Raw genomic sequence first — 23,150 nt, forward strand, 5'->3', positions numbered from 1 at the left:
AGTTTGGAAAGCTCTTTTAAATTAGCCCCTAACCTTTATCAATACACTCCTGAAGACAGTGCTGAAAGATGCTTAAGGGAGAGCAGGCTATGCCTAGCATCTAAATCAGAGCAATCACCTGGGCCAAAAGAAACATTTTCTCATTTACTTATGTGCACTCTGAAAAACTAGAAGGCTGGGCACAGGCTTAGCAGCTTTCTTCTTCTCTCGTAAGGATGTGAGACTAATTAAAGTCTGTCAGTATCAGTAGAAGATTTGGGTGATGTGAAATGCAAGACTGGGCCTTTTGAATGTTCTGTGAGCAGAAACTTGGCTAGAAGGTTGAAAAGGGGGTGAGGAAAACCGTACTGAAAGCACAAGTCTCTGCATTATGTATTCATGGGAGGTATGCTGCCAGCAGGACTGAGAAAAACCAACAATGTAATAGGGAAATAGAAATCTCACTTTTAGGGTTCTTAGAAAATAAATGCACAGTCCTTTCTTTTAGTGGGTCCATCTTGTAAGCTTTAAGGAATCGTTGCAAGCAAGGTTAAAACTAGTACATCCAACAAACCAGAGGCAGTGAAATTCTTTCCTAATGAGAGGAAATTCAGAACTGAAAAATAATTGTTTTTAACTTACTGCAATGTACCAGGGCCAGCAGATGTCTGCAGATATCCTTTTAAGCTGACACTACACCAGTGCAAATAGAAAAATAATGAAGAGACATGAAATACTAACTCTACAGCAAGGCCTTTTGAAAGAGAGGCGCCAGATGGGAACTGCACAGGGCAGCCTGCCCCATTTCCCAGGCTCTGCAGAGACAAGGCAAACTTCTAGCATCTCCACACCTCAGTCCAAGGCCAAATTAAAATCCTGCAAAATCAAGAGCAACTGCATCTACAGCAAAATGTAAGCAGTTTGTGAAATGTTAAGAAGGCAAAAAGCTCTCTTTTACATGGCTATAAAACTGCTAGGAGGCATAAAGAGATCTAGGCCCAAGGAGCTCAACAAGTGTGGAAATTCCTATCATCATCAAGTTGACAACCCCTTTCAGCAAAGGCTCTTTTTATACATGCTAAGCAATTAATTTATTTTGGAGTAAGTGACATAGGTCAGATCATGGAAGCAGTGGTAACTTGATGAAAGCAAATGCCAGCAATTTTGCTCCTGTGCCATGCAGTGAACTGGACAGCACAAGTGCTGCCTTCCTCCTGGGGTAGCAAGAGAACAGCCCAAGCGTGGCAGGAGCCACTCAAGCAGCAGTGCCTTTACCTCTCAGGAGGGCTATCTACACTTACCCCAATTTATCCTAGACAGACAGCAGAAGTACCCTGAAAGTGTGCCCTGAAGACACAACCACAAGAACCAACCCTATGAATTTACTGAACCTCACCTGTAGCCCACATTTCTCTCCACAGAGAAAAGCAAGGCACAATTCTTCCCAAGAATGTGAAACCTAGAAATATTCTCAGAACATCAAAGAAAGAAAACACAATTCCTACCATTTGCTATACCTGTGTTTGTACAAAAGTAGAATGCAATATGGAGATTGTTTACCTAAAACCATAGTGTTTTGTTCCCTTGGCCTATCAGGGCCAAGAATGTTTGTGTGTCAGGACTGTCAAGTGACAGTCACAAGATTTGGTGCAGTGTGTGCAAAGTTGAGTGCTTAGCAGATTCAGTTTTAGATGTATAAAATAGTATAATATAATAAAGTAATTAATTAGCCTTCTGATATCCATAAAGTCCTCCTCATCATTCCTCCTTCATCAAGGCCCTCACAGCACCACTATCCTTGCCTCAATAACCCATTTCTGTCTTTGCTTACCAGGCCTTTTTCTCAAGCAATGCTGCTTTCCTCCCGTGAAGCTCCGCCTTACCTGCTGCATTTTTTCCAGATCAAGGCTGGGCCTGCTGACCTTATCCCCGTATCCCTGTCGGTGTCTCTTACAAGGCATGACCTGCTCAAGGCCCGCCCCGACGCTGGTGAAGATCAGAGGTGCGGAGGCCGGGCTGCGCACCAGGGGCTGCAGTCTCTTGGGAGGGGAGGCACTGAACAGCACGGGGCTGGGGCTGGCCTGGAGGCCGTCGCCCCGCTCTGCCACGGGCCGGAAGGACATGGCGCACAAGTTCTTCACTTCCTCGTCGCTGGAGGAGGCGTTGTTGCCGTCGCCGCAGCAGGTGAGCCGGCTGACCTGCGACCACTTGCGCTTCTCTGCCGCAAACTCGCGGTTGATGCGCTCCAGCTCCTCCTCCGAGCTGTGCCGGTCAAGGCTGGCGTGGAAGAGGGCCCGAACCTTGCAGCATTGGCTCTCCTGGTTCTGGAGCTGGTTGGTGGCCAGAGGAGTCAGGGCACAATTCCGTCTTCTCTCTGGTGGGAGGAGATTGAGAAGTGGCAGAGCACATCTGGGTCCCACAGCCTATATAAAACGGGCGTGTTTCCTCCTGACCTGCTGTTTTCATCTCCTCCCAAGTAAACTTCTGAGCTGTTTCCCCACCTTCTCTTCTCCAGATAAAACACCCCCCAGCTGAATGCTTCCCTTTGGAAGTTTACAGACTTTTTTTCAGACCAGACTGCTAGATGTCATCCCCTTTCAAACCATCACCTGGAAGTCTAGTTCCAGAGAAAGAACACAGATCTGTCACCCACCTCACCTCCTCAAGGTGGAGAAGACACGAGCTTACAAATGTGTTGCTAGGCACTTGCCTCTAGCCAAAAATATTAACTTCTAGTGACCAGTTCTCAGGGCAGAAGAGCCAAGTTAGGCTATCCTAAGCGTCACATTTTTGGCTCAAATAAATGAGATCTGGTTTCTAGAAATAAAAGTCCTCTATTACAAGACTTGTCACACAAGAGAACCTGTCTTCAGTCACAAGCTAGGCATGCTTTATCTCTTCTGCTGAGCTCTTTTTAGGCTAAGCATATGGAGCAGGGATCTGAACTCTAACAGGACATGTCCTGCGCATCAGGAATTGAACTTCTGCTTCCTCTGCATAAGAATCTGCTTGAACCCGGGCACCAGGGCATACACTAATGACAAACTCAGCATAACTCAAGAAGTGCATTTACTACAGATTTCACCTGCAGCTCTAAGCTACTTCCTATCAAGTCCAAAAACAACAGCAGAGCACCTATATCTTCTCTATCAAAGACTCTCACTAGATGCAAGAATATAGTGCACAATACCAACAGTCTAGGAGGAAGGGAGAGAGATAATCAAATAATGAGTCCAGGGAAATTAATAAACTGAAGGTTCAAACTCAAAATAGCAAGGATGAGGAAACCCAGAACAAAGATGATCCAAGCGCAAAAGCATGGAATAGAAGATAAAAATTTAGTCCCAGCTCTGCTGCTGGCACAATTGTGGATCATCTCTGCCCCATGTCTCAGCACAACACATGGTTAACAATGTCTGTTTCTGGTGATAAAAATGCAACTGCAGCATCTGATAACACCAGCCTCTCCCTATGAGGTCCCAAATGCTTCAAAGGTGACTGATTTAATGCATCTGTTTGTGGTACATTGGGGACTGGGAAGGAGGCACTTGCAAGAGCACGAGTGAAAAGAAAAACTGACTTCAGCCGTAGTATCCCGGGATCCTTCTATCTTCATCCCTTTACCTCTGTCGATCTGAGCAAGTTCCTGGTTCTCTCCCTCAGAGTCATCGCTGTCCTCATCACTTGGGGGATAGGAGATCTAGGGGACAAGGAGAAAGAAAAGGCTTCATCATGAACACTGAATATTGCTGCCCAAGCCACTTCCCTCACCCTCCCCCTCTCATATCCTGGAGGGAGCCACCCTACCTAACCACACACACCCAGCTATGGCACCTTCCTGTGTGCACATCCTCATCTCCCAGCCCCAACCTCCCATCGTACCCTCTTACTTTCGGCAACACAGAACACACAAACTACTGCTGCTTCCACCACAAGAGCTGCACTGCCAGCTCTTTCCCAAGTACAATGAACATATCCTGCCTTTCACTTCCCAGACATGTAGCTTACAACCATCATGGCCTACCACATCCACATCACGTGGATAACCGAATCTCCAAAATCGCCGCTGCCGAGATAGAGACACATCCTGTCAACAGCACTTGCAAGGCACCCACAAATGGAAGTGGCACATTAGCTTTGGCCATCCTGTGTGTGTACCCACACTTCCCCCTTGAAGTTCACACACAATCCACCACAGACTCATCTTGCTTTCCTACAGGCCAACCCTGAGGTATTTAATAGAAATAAAAGAAACATGATTTCACAGAAACACAGACAATACTGTTAGGTTGTCCCCTCCAGGAGATAACTTACAGTACTACTGAACAACTTTGAATGCTCTAAGATTAACAACAACTCACATATTTTGTCAATATCAAGACTTTTCAGGAACATCTACTCTGTGTCAGCCAATGGACTACAAGCCACTTACTCAAAACATGTCTAACACTGAACAAACCTGCTAGCTGCCTCTTGAGAGGACTGAGAGATCTGAAACCAAGCTTTTATAGGTCAGATAGATCACAATGCCTCTGAGTTTCCTACACAGAGGAAATCCTACCTACCTTGCTATTAAAGTGACTTTTGTTCAGCTGCAAAGAGCCTACCTGGAAGTTATTAGATCAAACCATTGAACTACACAGCTTAGTATGTGTCTCTGGCAGCAGCCACAACCAAATGAGTCAAAGGAAAATGCAATACTTAAAAGAAACCTTTATAAGAAACAGTTCTGGAATAACATGATCACGGCAAGATGAACTCCACTATTCCTTACACCTTTTTATTCAGAACAACAAACATGGCTATCATTCTTAGCTGCCTCAAAATACTTGCTCACAACAGAATCCAGTGGCAATACGTTTCCAAAAGTTACATGCTATGCTTCCATTTTACACCTTTGATGTGCTGTGCTTGACTTTTACAAAGCAGAGGCAAGCACAGAGCCACGACACTGATTTGGACCCATTTTACCTTCACCACCCTGGGGAGATGTCTTTGTAGTGTTTCAGCCACCCAGAGACACCACAGAGCAGCTACACTTACCTACGTGTCTATGAAAGACACACTGCAGATGCAGAGAAACAATAATAGTTGACAAAATCTGATTGATCCTGAATTTGACAGCTATTAAATCAACACACCTATTTTGTGACCATCCTCCAGGACTGTGTTTGTTGCATTTTGTTCCCCCCAAAAGCATGCAGACACCTTTTCCCCCCCTCCTTCTTTAAAGCTACCTTTTGCCCCTCTATATTTACACTGCTCTTTGAGAAAACAAAATATCTTTTCCTTTCTTGTTAGTCTTTAAACTGCATTCTCAACAGTCAAAAGATGAATCAGGCAAGTCAGATTTGAGATTTATCCCCACTGCGCATATTCCTGAAGTAAACACAGGACGTTTTTTTTCCTTCTACAACTACAACTTTCTTGTATGCGTTCACACACATGCATCATTTAATAAAGGCAGCTGGCACTGAGGAACACTGCCAAACACAGAGACTTCTAGTTGTCCCCAGAGCAGGTATAATACCTTGTTTGTACCATGGCAGTTCACAGAGGGGACAGCTGACACTGAGGTGCCATTGTGTGGCTGCTGTACAGACAGACAGAGGTCCTGTCTCCCTTAGAAAAGCTAAGGCTCCCATTCTAACTGGAGAGGTACTGACCTTAGGCTGTGGCTCGTTCCCACATAAAAACCTTTCATTTGGACACGGCAGGGTTTTCAGCGAGGTTTAGCAGCTCTGTGTGGGAAACCTAGCAGCTCCAGTTTCTGTACAATGTGAATGAATGTCAATACATGGCACAGCACCGATTCCAAAAAAAAGCCAATGACATCCAGCACATGCAGGTCAAACAGCCACTGCACAATGTCACTGGCTCGAGATACTGAAGATAGGAGGTGGATTCAAGTCCATGACTGACGTTTGAAGTCTGTGTCTACCAGTCCTGGACCTCCAAAATATTCACTCTTTCCTGTGCAAGTGAAATTTTGTCAGCCCCTAGCCTCCTATGGGTAACTCTCCTGTACTGAGCCCTCCCCAGTCCCTCAGGCAACCAAAGATCAATTCCCTTGTGAGTTGCCTTAAACACTTTGCTAGAGGCTTTCTTCAGAGCACAGAAAAATCTTTCAAACAAGAGACTCTAGCTTTTATGTCCCCCAACAGAGAACCATCATTCCTAGTAGGCTAGCCATTAATCTTGTAGAACTGAAATTTTTTACCTGAAACTCCTTGCCACGATACCTCACACAGGCAAAGATTAATGGAAGATCAAAAAAGAAAGGGTTCTCTGTCAGTTTGGATAACAAGACTTTGCAAAAACTAAAGATCTATGAAATCAAAGACTAATGCTCTGACTGGCTGAAGATAAATACTCTCTCCCTTGACTCTTCCCAGGCTTTAACAGTACCCTCTCCTAAATATTCAAAAACATTTCACTAAACACAGCAGTACTGTGTTCAGGCCTCCAGCCTCCCCTATATTAGCCACAGATTTACTTTTGTCCAAGGCAGTACGGTCCCATTTTCCTCAGGAATTCAGAACTGTGGCACTGTTGTAGCAGAAAATTGGAAAACTTCATGTCAAAAGTCCCACCAGATCATGGCTTCATTCAGAGCACATCAATTGCAGAATGGATAGATTGAAAGACACCTCTTGGTATCACATAGTCCAAGCTCTTGCTCAAGCTGGAGCAACTGGAAAAGTTGCCAGGACTGTGGACAACACACTTTCTGCCTTGACAGGTATAATTGAAGAGAATAGAAAAAAAATCTTCAATTCAATGTGTGAATGTTTACAAGCTATGGCACAAAAGAAGCCAAAAACCAAAGGACAGCAGGCCATTCACCCTTCAGTTTTTCCTCAGTAAATGCACCAGCAATCAGCCTCCTGTTGATGAGGATCACTCAGTGCTACACTTGGGACCTTCAGCCCTGGCACCTGATGTGCCTTCAGTCAGGATAAGGACTCCTTCTATTCCAGACAGAAACATAAACTAACTTGCCCATCCATTTCATTTCCCATCCATCTCTAGTAAGGAAATATGGCTTGCTGTAAAATAACCAGATGGTATTTAAGGAAAACTTAAGAGTAAAGCTTACACTTTTGAGGGAGTTTTAACATGAAAGACAAACTAGGAGATAAAAGAAAAAAACTAGAGACACAAAAATGTGTATTTCTGATCACACTGCTGCTTGTCAACTGAGTAATAAACTGCAGTTGAAATTGCACAGGTCCTACAGGATGACATCACCCTCAAAGTCTAAAGCTCTGAAATACATCAGACAATTAAAAAGTTAAAGTGGAGTTCCTCTTGGTTTGGCTTCCAGAAGAGAAATTATCCTGCTATCATACAATCAAAAGCAATGATATTAAGAATCATCTGTGAGCTTACAAAGGATAAGAAATCTCACTTCTAAGGCAGACTAAAACTCCCACCGGGCTCCACTTAAAGGCTCCTAAAAACCTAAAACACCAACAGCATGGTTTGGTGCAGCAGAGGTATGTTCATGAGGAAGAAATAATACAAAGATACAACTGACCACAGGCAACCCCGCGTTCCCAGCCCGAATGAAGAATGCCCACAGGCTGGAGGGCATCATTCCCAATCTCCCTCTGGGAGCAGGGGAGGGAGGGAAGGAGGGAGTTTACCTCCAGGGAGATGGTTTCCCTGGCAGAGGCCAACACTGCCTGTGCTGTACATACAAGGCTGTTTGTGACCCAGGCTTGCTCACTTCAGGCTGACCACTGCTGGGAATCTCTGCAACTAAGTGAAGTCCCTTCCGAGAGCCCTGGAAAGAGACTTCACTAAGTTGGTCTCACACCCTGGTTCCTGGCACACAACCAGAAAGCAATGGATGAGCTCAGCAATGACTACTGGTATCTCTGTGATGGGGAACTGATTTCCACTTCTTCAGACTTCAAACTGGAGAAATGAAACCAGTAATCACCTCCCCCCTGCCACACTGCCTACAGAACAGCTGCTACAGACATGGGCAACCTACAACACAGGGCTCTGCTGCTGGCTCTTCTCCATTTCCACTTGGATTTAGCAAAAACACTTCACTAAATTTCCCTCGTGATATTTTTCCAGGTCAACAACTGGTATAGTTGCCATGGGACACTGCCTGATCTTGAATGAGGGAGGTGCCATCCTACCAATTATAAGAGACTGAATCAGAAAGTTGGAAAACAAGGTAGATGATGAGACACTGAAAGGCAGTTTTGAGCCATGGAACATTAGGAAGAAGGAAGGAATTAGTCAAATAGACCTTCAAATTAACGTGTAACTCCTTTCCCAAGATCTCCTTTGATTTTCAGAGATATTCAGTGATTATCAGGGAGAATTTATGCCAGTACATCAGGTTGGCTCTCTCCTCAAGAAAAGTTCAGTTCAATCTTCAAACATCCACACGTGAGATGTGACTGCACGGGTTATACCTGGGGTCCCTCAACAGATAAACTCCCAGCAAGAACCATCCTGGTTTGGAAAAGCTTTTCTAGAATATTTTTCCATGTTACTATGTTCCCTGTTAATTTTCACAGTAGGTCTGCCTTCAAACTCTATCCACCATTTCCTTGCAAATGGCTATAGACAAACCTAGGGCTCACAACCCTTGAACATGGTCCTGACAGAGCAGCTGTTGGGTAAATGAAAGCTGGGATGGGCCAGTGGGACACAGCACTCCCTGAGGCCCTTGTTTTCTAAGCCCTACTATGCCAAGTACAGCAAAATTCCTGTTGTAGGAATGCCAGCTTCAGCATGGGCCTGGAGTGTATTAATTTTCAGTGGTTTCACAGATGGGAGGGAAGCCGAGAGTCACTCTAGGTAGCCAAATCTGCAATGCTTTAACAATACAGTTATTACTTTTGTTCAGTGCTTACCATTCTCATACACTGCCAAACATGGTCACTGGCAACTCTCAGGATGCAAGTGGTGGCAGTCATTAATCAAAGAATATGGAAACCAAGCTTCTGTTCTGAGGAGCAATGACTGAACTGCATTTCCAGAAGCATGGGCTTAAATTGGGTTACCTAGATCTTGAAAGAAAGGCACAAGGCTTACAGAGAACAGTGAGGATATGAGTGGGGCATGGATGTGAGGAGGTTCATGCTTGGTCCTCCTACCATTTTAAATCCTCTCCCTCGTCCACCTGCACTTTCACAAATACATAAGTGTGTCTTGACCATACTGTCCACAGCTTCTGGAAAGAAGTGGCACCTGTAGACAGATCTGACTAGAATAAAGCAGAGATACACTACCCTCGTGCTGGGGATCCTCATCTGCAAGCAGAGTAAACAAGAGGACTCCATGCAGACAAGTGCAGTGGGGCTGGCTTCAGCCCTGGAAAAGGGTTCTTGTTTTGACTGGTCAAAACATGGCTCAGGCCGACACAGCTGATTCTCTGCACTCCTTTATCTGCCCCACATCAGTTCTTTTTGCAGCGGTCAGAGTGTGCAAACCTCTTTTTCAAAATCTTCCCCTGTTCTTCCCAGGGCTCAGCTGAGATGATTTTGCAGCACAAGACTAAAGATAAAAACACCAGAGGATTTACAAAATAGAAACCAACCAACCAACCCAAGAAACCCAGCAAGTCCTGATGCTTCATCATTAATCCAGAAAAGTATGCTTACACCACCAGTGAGCCTATGGTGCTTGAACACTTGGGAGTGCACAAGCACCAGAAACTAGATATCCCATGTTCCCCAGTCCCAGGGATGGGAATACAGCTGATGCCTGCAATTGAGACTCCTATCCATCCAGGGTCTGTTCTCAGGAACTCTGGGCAAATACTGTTACAAGAATAAAACTAAGATCATGCTTTTAAATTCCACCCAAAATAGAAATAATTACTTGCAAACAGATTAGAACAGGCTTCGTTCTACCAATGGCATAGGCACCCATAAAGAGGCACACACTCCTCCCATCAGGCATCACACTTCTGTGCCAGCAAAAGACACAAAAGGAATGCTAGCAATTAAAAAATTAGTCTTTAAAAGGCCTCCTAGGCAAAATCCACTCAGACTCTGTTCCTTACCACACAAAATACTCCAAATCTGAGAGAACGTTATTGAGTTTATTTATCCTCAAAGCCACTATTAGAACAAGAATCTCTCTGATTAAACAGAACTGCAGTCATGTTTGGAACCACAGTTTCAATGTTACGAATTTCACTTGTTAAAAATAAAGATAAAACAAAGTCACTACAGCCCTCACTCAGCAGGTGGATGGGGTCTAGTAACTAAGGTGTTACCACAGAAATAGAGTCTTTAATCCTTCAATTTCCTTCTTGACTTCCCAGACCACTGTGTTCCAAAGTAAGACCACTTCTGCAGCATGGGAGCCAGGGGAATGGTGCAGCTCCATGCTGTGATACGTGTCACTCCTTCTGGTAGCAAGAACTTTTACAAAATTCTCAAACCATCCTTATGCTGTTAGCTTAAGAGGCTAGTTAAGGTTTATAGCTCTGCTGCAAGTGACAGAAACCATACACTCCCCCAGCTCCACTTGTACCTGCACATAAAGTTCCCAGGTGTGCCACTTCCCTGTAAGTGTCCCACCAATCTCCTACACTCGTCCCACACTCAGCTTCTGCTCCTCACACACACCCAGCCAGCCTGGCCCCAGGTGGCAGTCACCTGCATGTGACAGAACCACACTATGAGTTTCTCAACAGCTCTGTTACTCTCCTTATAGCTTTGCTGCTGCAATGAAGAGAGCTGTGGCTAATTCCTATACAAGTTTCAAGGAGTCTCATGAGGGTGGCATTCACCTGTTAGGCTTTTTCATCCTGTGAGGGGAGACAACATAGCACAGATGAGAGCTAACAAAGAACTATATCAGAAAGAAGCAGCAACAGAGTTGTGATGCAAAGACATCCCTTTGCAAAGAAGATCCACTCCCTGACAGCTCTCAGCTCAGAGCCCTGGCAATCCCTGGCTCACACCCGGCAGGAGCAGTGTTATTCAGCAGTGTTGACACCACAAAGCGCAGCAATCCAGGAAGAGAAAAAGGACCCGAAGGATTAAAGACCTCCTTCACAGGGCCTCATCCACGCTGCACTGAGATACAGTGACTTAGCTCCATCTGTAATTTACAGCCCATTTGCTGCTAAACCTCAGCTCCAAGTAGTCAGCTTAAAAGCAACACTATTTATCAGAGGCTTAAAACCCTCTCAGAAACAAGAGGAAGACAGTACAAGGGACACCTAGAACTGGAGAGGCACCTCTAATAGCTGATCTTATCTGTAATGCATTTGTTCAGGGAGGGAGGATGGGAGCTGGCTGCTCACACCAATGCCAGCCATTCCTGCCTTGGCCACAGGGATTTGAACACAGCCCTCCCGAGTGACAGCCCACCCCACCAGCCTAGCCCAGTTACTACTGCTGTGATGGGGAAAGGTTTCTTTGCACAGGCCAGCTTCTCAGGCAGTTTTCAGCAGCTCCTCAGCATTCCATGAGTGCCCTCAACCAGGGAAGCACGGCTGACAGCAGCTGGCATAAACAACACATCTGGTAACAGTTTCTCCATTCCCTACTCAAGAGACTCAGAGGGCAAGTGCCTTTGCCCTGAGAGACTTCCTTAGCCGAGGAGAAGCTGCTTGTGTTGGGAGACCTCACTCGACACTCACCTCTGCTCAGCCATAAAGAACTACATTAGCCACATTTGCAAACACAAGGAACAATGCCTTACAGTCAGGCTGGAAAATACATTTGGAGCACATGAGACATTTCAGGCTTCTCCTCCCCTTAAAACCTCACATTAACCCCTCTGAGTGCAAGCAGATGAGAGCTGTTTCATCTCTGTGGATTTACACCAAACTTCTTGTGTTTTATCAGAGAGCAAACCAGAAGGTTAATCCTTTCAGACCAGGTCTTTGATCCGTCTGGTCAGGCACCTTCAAAGTAAGAGTTAGGAACAAGTCATAACTTGTAATGTCTCTCACTGCACCAGATCCTTTCCTGGTAAATATTTTGGGATTCCAAGTGGTTCCTAGTTAGGAAAATCTGACAAATGGGTTGTCAAATCATCCCACACATAGAGGATGACCTAGAAAAGAAGACAGAATTTGAATATTCACAAAGATAGAATCTGAATATTTACTCTTTTCTCCAAAATACAGCACAGAAGGCACAAAATTAAATTAGTATGAGGTAGGTCCTAAACAAATAAGAGGTGATAATTTGGCAGTGTGTAAGATGTGAAATACTGGATGTTCTGCATGTAAATACCCCTACACAGATTTGGTGGTGTAAAATGAACAGTTTAGGCAGAAGAAACTTATTGGGTTACTAATGCAAGAGGATAGGCTATTGGGGGAAACTGTAGGTCTAATATGGGATGGATGCTCCTAAATCCCATTTATGAAAGTGGGACACAGAGCACCATGGAATTACTTGCAATGTCACAAGGCAAGGGGGACGCACAGAGCAAAGTGTGACAGTGCTCTGCCAGGTCCAACTCACCCCACCACAGAGTGCTCCTGAGGCAGTGTCCCAGCACCACATACTGAATTAGCATTCCCACATATCAGTTCAGGGGCAAGACAGGAAAAGCTGCACTGCACTGCAGCCCTCTGCAAAATACCATTGAGGGGTTTCCCAAAAGTGATTGCTTCTGTCCAAGCCAGAACAAAAAAGGTTCTCTGAGAACAAAAAAATCTATACTTGGAAGCTGCTGATTTTTCAAGCCTCTAAATTATTTCAGTTTATAGGCTTCACACCAAATATCTCTGTTCTTTCCTCTTAATTAGCCTTTGCCATAGAACTTTATTCCTTTGGAATAACCAGCTCATAGAAATAAAGAAAAAACTATATTAAAAAAAACCCACACAAGAATAGTCTGGCTGCAGACAACTGTCTGGAATAACCACTTAGCTTTGTGTGTAATAACTGGGTGACAGGATATGGAAGGATTATTTTATATTTTTCCAACTTACATCCAGACACACTCTTAGCAAACTGGAGAACTTAGCTGCCTGTCTGGCACCTTTCCTTAAGATGGGAAATTCCCCATTCAACTAAAGGAAATTTTATTCTCATCTTATGTCCATATAGAGCTTGGTAGATTGTGTTATGCCAAGAAGTAAGGACATCAGTTAAATAAAAACCAGCATGCATCATGGAAACAATGTGACCCTGTTAGGAAGGAATAAGATGAGACAGATTGCTGAATAAAATAGGTGCGAAGGGGTAGGATCTTTGCGCTATCAGCAACTCAAATTGACTGATCTCCTTGAAATCCTGGCTCAAAAACAGGTTTGTAGCCCAGACAAATCAATTAATCAGCTACCAAGTAATAGTCTATATCCCTAGATATATCAGAAACTAAGGCATGCCTACTCTCATTGTGAACATTTATGAATATTGAGGTATTTGGACATCTCACAAATACCAGGCATCTCCCATTCTTTCATAAATCTCAATTTAGATAAGGACCATCTACCTGAAGTCAGGCAACAAACCTCAGGTGAACCTATCCATGAAACAGGAGACATGACTAACAAAAGCCTCCTCTGGAGACCTAAAGGCAGGCATTGGTTTCCTTTTCCTCCTTAGAAAGCATTTCAAGCCCTGAACTCAGAGTTCTTTTCATGTGGTCTGATGCTGGAGCTAGGATGGGGAGGTGAAGCCAGGCAAAGCTGCAGAGGCCTTTTCTCAGGTGTGTTTGCTGGGCACAAGGACCAACCAAGCCAGCCACGCAGTTTGAGGGAGGCAACCCACAGCCTACCAGGTATCCCTATGCCTTAGGGACACCTCCCCAGGCTTCACCCATCTCCTGGCTCACAACACTCATCCACAGGGTGCACGCCAGACACACAGACATTGATCTGCTCCCAGCACCCCAGCTCAGGCCTGGGCAAGCTGCAGCTCTCTGCAGCAGGCTGAGCCTGGGTGATGAGCTGCCTGAAGAAAAGGGCTGGGGGAGGAGAGCGCTGGAAACAAAGAAATAAGGGGCTGGTCCACATCAGCTGCTTTGGGAAGCACTCACAGAATCTTCTTTAGGCTTTTAGCCCCTGCCACCCTTAAATGACATTCTGTTGTGCTAACACAGAATAACTAGAAAGAATCAGGATTTGGATTACTGCACATGCAGCCATGTGGCAGCTTCAGCGCAAATGTACCAAGCAAGATACTTTCTTACATACAAGTCCAACAGGGAGTTTCCATAAGCATCCATGGTATTTCACCTTCCATGAAGCCAACAAGGATGGTCCAGAGAAGTAATCATGTGAGTTCTTCACAAGTGTACTCTGTTGTGCCATTCCAGTTCTGCTAGAGCTGCTCAACGGAACAACAGCAAAAGTTCACCTGGCTGAGCACTTGGTGTGCTGCAGTGATTACAAAGGAGATTAAAACAACAACAAAACAAAAGCAGACAAAAACAAACAAACAAACAAAAAAAAAAAACCCATCATCATGCAAGATCTGCTCCCTCTGCCTCAGCCAGCTCCCGAGATGTCCCAGCCTGAAAATGCCTGTCCTACAGGAAGTGAACCATCCAGTGTGACATATAGGCTGAGGTACACATGGATGCCAGGTCTGTGTCCAAACAGACCAGCCCATGGCAGAGAGGAGGTTATAATGGGCACAAAAACAAGAACACAGCGAGAGAGGGAAGAAACGCCTAGAGACACCCTGAGCTGTCCACGCCCTAGGAGTGACTATGCCAAAACAGAAGAAACTGCATCCGCACAGCTTGGGGAGCCCTGTGCCCACACTGGCATGGGCACAGCTCTGCACAGGTCACACTGGGCCATATGTCCCTTACATCGACTCCCAGGCCTGGGTCACAGCAGAGTTCGCTGCACAGGGAATGCTTTCAGCGCACATAAAGGTCACAACTAATTGGCTTTTCTCTAAATCCTCGCCTGGGTGTTCCCGCTGAGCACTTGTGGGTGGCGCTGGTGCCTATTCACAAACAGCTTAGCCGGCTGGCTGCTGCTCACCGGTGGCAGGGGGACAAGGGGACAAGCAGGCGCTGCCCAGGGCCGCGTCCAGCAGCTCCTGGGGCAGCACACAGCCCAGCACACACATACCTGCCGTGCCGGTTGCTAGGAAGAGCTGGATCACCCGGCAACCTGAATCCCACTCAACAGGAGAACAGGGGCTACAGATAAAGGCACGGGGGTGGGAGGGGCCGGCGCTGCCTACAATGTGTGTGGGAGTGTTATTTCCCGCTGAAAAGGGAATACAGCCCTTGGTTCCCATTCTGAGGGAGCCCAACAACACTGCTGTGACCCCAGGCGTGCTCCAGGAACAGCCAGGGAAGCTGGCCAGGCTGACACATTGCAGCAGAGCGGTGCCCTGCCCACCCACCACTCCGCAGAACTCTCCTAAGCACATGCAAGCCTTGTTTTTTACTATTAAAAAAAAAAAAAAAAAGTCAACCCACTATTTTGTGAAAGCCATATAATTAAAATAAATAATGACCTGGTTTTGCTTTCTGTTTTCACCTCAAATATGAGCTCTTTACGTGCTCAAGAAGACATTTAGCATCCCAAACAGTGGAACAAATTTGGAACTTGCAGGACAATGCATGACAGCAGGAAATTAAAAACTGCACTATCCAGCAAAAGAAAATCAGTTTTCACTGAAATCCCCAAATACACAGCACTGGCTTTTCAGAATCTAGTTTTTCATTCAAATAAAAAACAAAAATTGGGAAATACAAGGAAAAGTAATGAGATTTCTTTGTGCCTTTGGGAAGTGGACTTTTTTTGAGCTCCTCCATAGTTTCCTATCCATCATAAAGGCAGCTGAGAGAATGCCTCACACTACCTCAATTTCCATGAATGCCCCATCATGCTGTATATGCAGCATCTGCAATTTGTCTGAAGTATCACTCTTTGGAATTAAGTCATTACAGATCATCAGTGCTGAATGTCTGCACAGAAAAGATGACAACCCTTAAAGATCCAGATCTTCAAAGCCAAGTAGAAAGAATCACAAACCCATTATTTTACAATGCCTCAGGCAGAAGTCTCAAAAACCTAAGGCTTAAAGTGGCTGGGATTGCCTGTTCTACTCTTTGCCTTAACTAAATATCTATCTAACCCACTAACATACATATTTTCAGTCCAAATTATCACAAGCCTAACTTCAGGCATATTCACAGGTACTCCAAGAATCAAAATTGTACTTGCACACTTAGATTCACACGTTTGCGTCTTTCCTGCGATTACGACAAACCAGAAGCACCTAATGTAGCCAGCTGGTGTAACAGGAAGAAAAGCAACATTTCAATGTAAAACAAAGTCCTCCAGCTCTAGAGGATGAACCTGTGGCATCTGCTGAAAAACTCACAAAGGAGAGAAAACCTGCATACACCACAGCAGACAAAGCTAAATTTTCCCTGTGCCAAGCTGAAGACCTGTGACACACGACGAGCAGTCGGCCCAAAGGAAGGCAGAAATCAGTCTGTCCTCATTCAAAGTTAGCCTGAGCACTTGAGCAGATCTTTGAGAGCATACCCACTGTGCATCAATAATAATGCTACTCCACTCTTTTTTTTCTTTTTGGTCTAAGGAGAAAAAAAATAATGCTCCCAGCTCCACGGAGTAACCAGCTACCACAGGGTCACTGACTGAGGGAGTCACTGCCTGCAGCCTTGAGGTTCACTTTGCACAGCTAGCTGAATCCCCTTCACACAGGGAGGATGAAGATGATTCCCAGTCGCCTGTCAGGGCTGGCCAGCCAGACCAGAGTCTTTCAGCTGATTCCAGATACAGATGCCAGTAGGAAATAACTGAGATGACTTTCTGGCCCCCAGTGATGTGTATGCTCATGTACAAGCTGCAAGAGTACATGAAGAGAACTGACACAGTGGCTTTGCTAGCACCTAGCACACAATTCCCTTTAAGCAAATGTCAGGCTAAAGTTATGTAGAAGAGAAATACCCTGTCACCAGAACACTCACATTTAACTTTGTATCACTGATACAAAGAAAGTGACAAACATGTCTGTATTATCTCTGCCCAAGACCAAAGTGAATATGCCAAGTACATAAGTAATTTAACAGCTTTTGTTGATTAGAACATCAGTTGTGTCACCTCCAAAGTTGTTTGTGTCAACAGCAAGCTGGAATGAAATTGCCACCTTTAAAGTCCTCAGTCTTCTTTAACTGCATGTTCCAGCCAGTTAATTTTTTAACACACCACAATCCAACTGTTTCATTCTGATAACACCTAGGGCCACTAATTAAGGGCTTAGTTTGACTGGCAATGCACAGACTTGTTCCAGCCAGATGCTCCCTGCCCGAAGGAGCTTGCTTGCAAGCAAAGCTCAGAAAACAGACACCCACACTTGAGCCACTACATAAATAGCAAGGCCCCAAGAGTTAAAGAGAAACTTGGAAGAAACACATTTGTGTGAGAATCCCCTACTCCAAATTGTGGGGATGAAGAATACATTTGATTTACAGAAAGCTCAGGGAGCTGGTTAGAGAACACTTCAAGGGCTCAATATCAGCACTCCATCACAAACCCACAACCAAGCCCAAGATATGCATTTTAAAAGCTCCTTGATCAGCCTGACTTAACAGTTCAGGAAGTGCTTCTCAGGGCTACAAGTCTAAAACTAGGAAAGAAAATAATAAAGAAAATAATAAAAAACTATACTAGATTGTAATACTGGACAACCAACACAAAAAAAAAAAAAAAAAAATTCAAATCAGGCATTGAGTTACAGGCCCCTCTCACTTTGCTGGTTTTGAAGCATTCCACTACCACACTCCCCTGATCCCACTTTTTTCCTTCTGTCTCAAGTGCTCTGGAACAGACTTAGTTGCCAGCAGTTATCAAAGATGATCCCTAACCTTTGAAGTCAGATCTACTTCTGGCTCAAAAGCAGCCCAAAAGGTTCCTGAATCTGGCCTAATATCTAGCCAGTAACACCAGACCATTGAAGCAAGTGGTAGACCAAAGACCAAGGCACAATGCCCTCTCCTTTCCTGGACTGAGCCACAGAAGCTGAAGGTTGAAGAGCTGAAGCTCTTAAGCTAACAGGCTGTGCTATGAGCTCAGGAGTGGACATGCTGCCCCTGCTACAGGGACACAAGTATCCAATGGAAAGACACCTCAGGAAACTTGACATGCACAACTCCACAGGCTCTGATGAGATGCTTCCACAAATGTTGAGAAAGCTGAAAAATACCATGGCTAGGCCATTCAAGATCATCTGTGGAAGGTTGTGGCAATCAGAGACAGATGCCCAAGAACTGGAAAAAAGCAAATGTTATCCCAGTCTTCAAAAAAGGCAAGAATTAGGAGTCTGGGAACTACCAGCCAGTTTGCCTCACCTCAATCCCTACAAATGTGATGGAATGCCTCATTCTGGAGGCCATGTCTATCCACATGGATGACAAGGAGTAGCCAACATGAATTTACCAATGTCACGCCTGATACACTCAATTGCCTTCTAAAATGAAACAGCTGCCTGGCTGGACAAAGGGAGAGCAGTGGATATTGTCTACATTGACTTCAGCAAGACTCTCAACACTGTCTCTCACAACATCCTCATAGGCAAACTCAGGAAGCATGGACTGGATGAGTGGACAGAGAGGTGGATTGAGAACTGGCTGATGGTCATAATCAGTGGCAGAGTCTGGATGAAGGCCTGTCATTAGTGGTATCCCCAAAGGTTCCATACTGGGCCCAATATTGTTTTACTCATTCATCAATGACTTGGATGAAGGGGCAGATGCCTCCTCATCAAGTTCACTGATGTCACAAATTTTGGAAGAATGGCTGATACCCCAGAGGGCTGTGCAGCCCTTCAGAAGGACAGGTTGGAAAGATGGGCACAGAGGAATCTTCTGAAATTCAACAAAGGTAAATGCAGAGTCCTGCACCTGCGGAAGAATAACCATATGGACCTGCACAGGCTCAGGTGCTGGAAAGGAGCTCTGTGGAGAAGGACATGAGGGTCCCAGTGGACAACAAGCCATCCATGAGCCAGCAGTGTGTCCTGTGGCCAAGGAGGCCACTGGTATCCTGGGGTGCATTAGGAAGAGCAGTACCAGCAGGTCAAGGTGATCCTGCCCCTCTGCTCAGCCCTGGTGAGGCACATCTGGAGTGCTGTGTCCAGTTCTGGGCTCCTCAGTACAAGAGGGACGTGGGGCTCCTGAGTGGGTCCAGTGGAGGGTAACAATGATTATAAAGGGACTGGAACATCTCTCTTACCAGGAAAGGCTGAGGGAGATGCGCCTGGTGAGTTTCAAATAGGCAATAGAGACAATCTCACCAATGTAAATAAACACCTAAAGAGGGGGTGTCAATAAGGTGGAACCAGGCTCTTCTCAGTGGTGCTGAGCAACAGGACAAGGGGCAGCAGGCAGGAACAGATGGATGCACAGGAAGTTCCACCTGAACATGAGGAAGAACTTCTTTACTGTGTGGGCGACCAAGTCCAGAGAGTTTGTGGAGTTTTCCTCACTGGAGTTATTCAAGAGCTCCCTGGACACAATCCTGTGCCATGTGCTCTAGCATGACCCTGCTTGAGCAGGGAGCCTGGAACAGATGATCCCTTCCAACCTTACCCATTCTGGAATTCTGTGAAGCAAGGTCAGCTGTCTTCCAAGGCGAGGCACTCAAATTTGAACCCTAACTATCACACTTGACAGCCCAGCCACCCTTATCAGAAACTGCTGGCTGAGCAGGCTAACCCAACATCAGGTGAAGTGTCAGTCAGTCCCTCCCTTCCCACCATGGTGACTTCTGGTGAAAGGGCAATGGAGGAACACCTTCTGAGAGACACCAGCACATCTTGAGTCAAAGTCCTCTGAAGAGCCCTAGCTGCCAACTGCCTAAAGGCCAGCTTTAGAATGGAAAAAGAAAAGTCCATTACATCAACACCCAAGATTGCATATTTTTTGGTTTCACTTACAGAAGGCCATGGCATCCTCTCAGCTTCTCCAAGCAGGGGAAAACTAGGAGGCCCTATTACAGCCACATTAAACCAATTCAAGACACACCATACAAAAATAAAGCCTTTATAGTGGGCAGAAATTTCATCCTGAAAAGATTCCCAAAGCTTGGATGCCAATCCAAGATTGGTCAAGTCTTCCACACTTGTAAAAATGAGTTGATAATTTACCCAAGGAAAGTCTCCTGGGACTTAGGCTAATTTCAGTACAGTTGTAATCCAGAAGCACACCAGCAGCTTGCTTTACCTTCAATTTGGGAACTTCCCAAAAAAGTCATAAAGTGCTACAGTGAGTGGGCAATGAAGGAGATGAGCAGCTAAGCACACTGTTATTAAAGCTCAGAAAGCACTCTGTTTGAGTGGTCAACGTAGATCAATTCTTATTCTATCCAACCTTGATGTTCCAGGCCTACAGACCTGGTTCTGTGCTCTCACCTAACTTTTCAGTAGGTTTCAATGACAGCACACTGGACCTTTTAAATAATGCATTCACCATACAAGCCTGACTACGTACAGACCTGCACAGACACAGAAAGGCCAAGAAGGCTGAGTCTGGTCAGTGCCTGGCAGCCCCACATCATGAGGGCAGTACAGCAAAATGGCACAGGGCATTTGGCCTTGACACAGGGTCCATGAAGCACAGCACAGCCACCAGAAGTTTCCACACTGCTCACCCCGGTGACACCTAGCCAGGGTCCAGACCTGCAAGGAGCTCTGGTCCAACACCCAAGACAGAGCACTGCACACTCCATTAAGCAATCAGTATGCTGCTGCAAGGCTCAACCAAGACCAGGCAGCTGCACATGGTCCCCAAAGGCCCACAAAACAGATTTAAACCCAAGGTTTGCACATCTGGCTTTCTGCCCATACACATGTATACCAGTCATTGTAGCATGCCCCACTGCAGGCTGCAGACACAGCTCGGATGGAACAGCCTTGCAAACAAGGCACAGTGCAAGCTGAACTGCCTCTACTGAGCCTGCAAAAATGCAGACCACCTGTCTGCAGCACAAAACCTTGGCACTAACATAAACAAAATGGCTGATGCCCACTCATGCACATTTTCCTGCATGCCTCCAAGCATCCTGAAGGCTGTATCCACCTCTGAGAGCTCCTTCCAAAGAGTCTCACGGTTTCACAACCTGAGGTTCCAAGAGACAAACAAGAAAGTTAAAGGAAGAGATTGCAGCTGTAAGGTCCAGAAACACAGTGTTAAAAAAACCCTCACAGCCTCTGTAAATACTCTGTACTGAATCAATCCACTACAACCTAAAGCATTGCCCTTACTTTACTTCCAAAAATAAAACCTAACCCTGCCTCCCCTGAGAGCCACAGAATGTGCAATCCCTGGAGGAAGAAGTAGAGCAAACTTTGTTAGAAACAGTGCTGATGTTTCATCAAAGTTGCCATCAGCCTGTCCAGAGTGGCTGCGCAGAAGTGCAGCCACACGGCAACGAGCCTCTGTGTAACACATACAAAAGACTCCACTAGAGTCTGGCATACGGATCCCCAGCCCCCAACGCGGGCAAAGAGGGCTGCTACTTTTCCCAGATCCCTTCTTTTATTTGGGGCCAGGTGCTGCACTTCCCACAGCATCGATGCCAATCCAGAGTAACTCTGCTGATTTCAGGGGATATCCCTTGGTTCACAACAATTTTGCCAAATCAGGATTTGGTATTTTTTTCGCATTCGTCATGGCTCCATTTTTATCCTGTGGTACATGGCTCAAAAATTCCTTTTTATATTTGGCAGGAAGGGCTTAGACAGTTCTCATCCTGAATCTGTGGTCCTCAGTTTTATTTTAAACATTAAAAACGGATGTAAGAAGAATCTGGAAAGCTATGGGTCAAAGCAATGATCCAGCCTGCAAACTTCAGCTCAGATTCTGGCCTTGAGGACCAGAAGAAGGAGAAATGCAAATAAAGAGCTGAAAGGCATTTTAGGTAAATCATGTTTGTACAGTACCTAGCACAGTGAGGTTCTAGCCTGGAAAGGTCTGAGAGGCTACAGATTGCCCACATACAAAGGTATCTAGGCAAATGCCTACACAGTTAAATGTGAATCCCATCAAAAGGAAAACATTTAAAGAACAGACAGATACAGAAAGGTGTATGAAGACAGATGCATAATCTGAATTGCACAGGGTAACTCTGAGTGCAAAGAAACGGGACTTTAAGTAACAGGAATACAGCCTAGGCCGGTTCCTCCTGAGCACACTGGCTGAGAGGAAACTGACCCAGCATAATAAACACTGCAAGTTTCCAGCTTCTCAAGGCCCTCTCAGTAGTTACCTGAAGGGGACAAAACACAACCGAGACAAAACCGGCTTTCCTTACCTTTAGCTGGAAAGGTTGAATTTCGTTCAAACTCTGGTTCCTGAGCTTTTTGGTGAGGATCTTCAGCATGGTACAAATCCGAGGAGCCAAGAAAGGGTTAAGCACACACACACGCACGCATCTGCATCAGCCGCGCCGCTGCCGCTACGCTCGGCGGAGCTGCGCGGAGCTCGCATCCAGAGCCGCAGGTACACGGCGGGGCACGGCTCCGCACAGCCCCGGCTCCGGCCGTGCCCCTGCCCCTCCGCACCCCGTCCTGCAGCCCTCCGCGCTGCCACGCACAGGGAATCCCTCTGCAAAGCCTACAGAAAAAAACTGAGCACCAAACTTCCTCTGCCTTCCACCCCCTCCTCAGTTACGCTTCAGAAAAGAGGGAGGTACCAGCTGGCAGCGTGCTGCAGAGGGACGAGAGACACTCGGCGCACTGCGGGACGGCAGAGCTCCCTGGCCGAGGCGCCGGGCTCCGCTCATGGCAGCGCTGCCGCCCGGTCAGCCCCGGGCGGGCATCGGGCATGGCGCCCCGCCGCTACCGCGGCCCACAGCCACCACCCCGGGCCCCCTCCGGCCCCGCCGCCACGGGAAACTTGTACCGAGCGGCGCGGCAGCCGCGGCGCACATTGGCCCGACGGGGCGGGACGGAGCGGCACGGGGCGGGACGGGGCGGGGACTCCGCTTAAAGGGTCACTGGCCCTTCCCGGCCGCCGGCGTTCCTTGGGTCCCCGAATTGCTCGGGATATGAGGGACTGGCAGCTGGCTCTGCGCTACCGCATCCTGGCTCGCAGCCCGCTCAGTCCAGAGATCCCACAACGGGATGCCGTGACCTGTCTGTCCTGCCCTCCGATCCAGAGCCAGATTCATAGGGAGGGCTCGGGGGTCCGGTTTCGAGTCCCTTGAGCCACCCCAGCAGCAGGGA

General features: G+C 46.3%; 1 protein-coding gene across 5 annotated transcripts in view; it reads right to left on the reverse strand.

Annotated features, from left to right (window-relative positions):
• The window catches only part of LOC134415959 (uncharacterized), a 103,457-nt gene extending 80,705 nt beyond the window's left edge, over positions 1-22,752 (reverse strand). For 2 of the 5 annotated variants that reach the window (XR_010027141.1, XM_063152033.1), the window contains exons 1-3: positions 22,238-22,752; positions 3,604-3,679; positions 1,863-2,353 (exon numbers count right to left, since the gene is read on the reverse strand). Coding sequence is in view for 4 of the 5 variants with exons in the window: in XM_063152033.1 (XP_063008103.1) it covers positions 1,863-2,353; positions 3,604-3,679; positions 22,238-22,306 (636 nt within the window). In the remaining variant the exon portion in view is untranslated. The remainder of the gene's footprint in view (positions 1-1,862; positions 2,354-3,603; positions 3,680-22,237) is intronic. The other 3 variants (XM_063152031.1, XM_063152030.1, XM_063152032.1) reach the window with 3 other exon arrangements.
• Positions 22,753-23,150: the final 398 nt, after the last annotated feature.

This window comes from Melospiza melodia, chromosome 3, assembly GCF_035770615.1.
Source record: "Melospiza melodia melodia isolate bMelMel2 chromosome 3, bMelMel2.pri, whole genome shotgun sequence".
Taxonomy (NCBI): Eukaryota; Metazoa; Chordata; class Aves; order Passeriformes; family Passerellidae; genus Melospiza; species Melospiza melodia.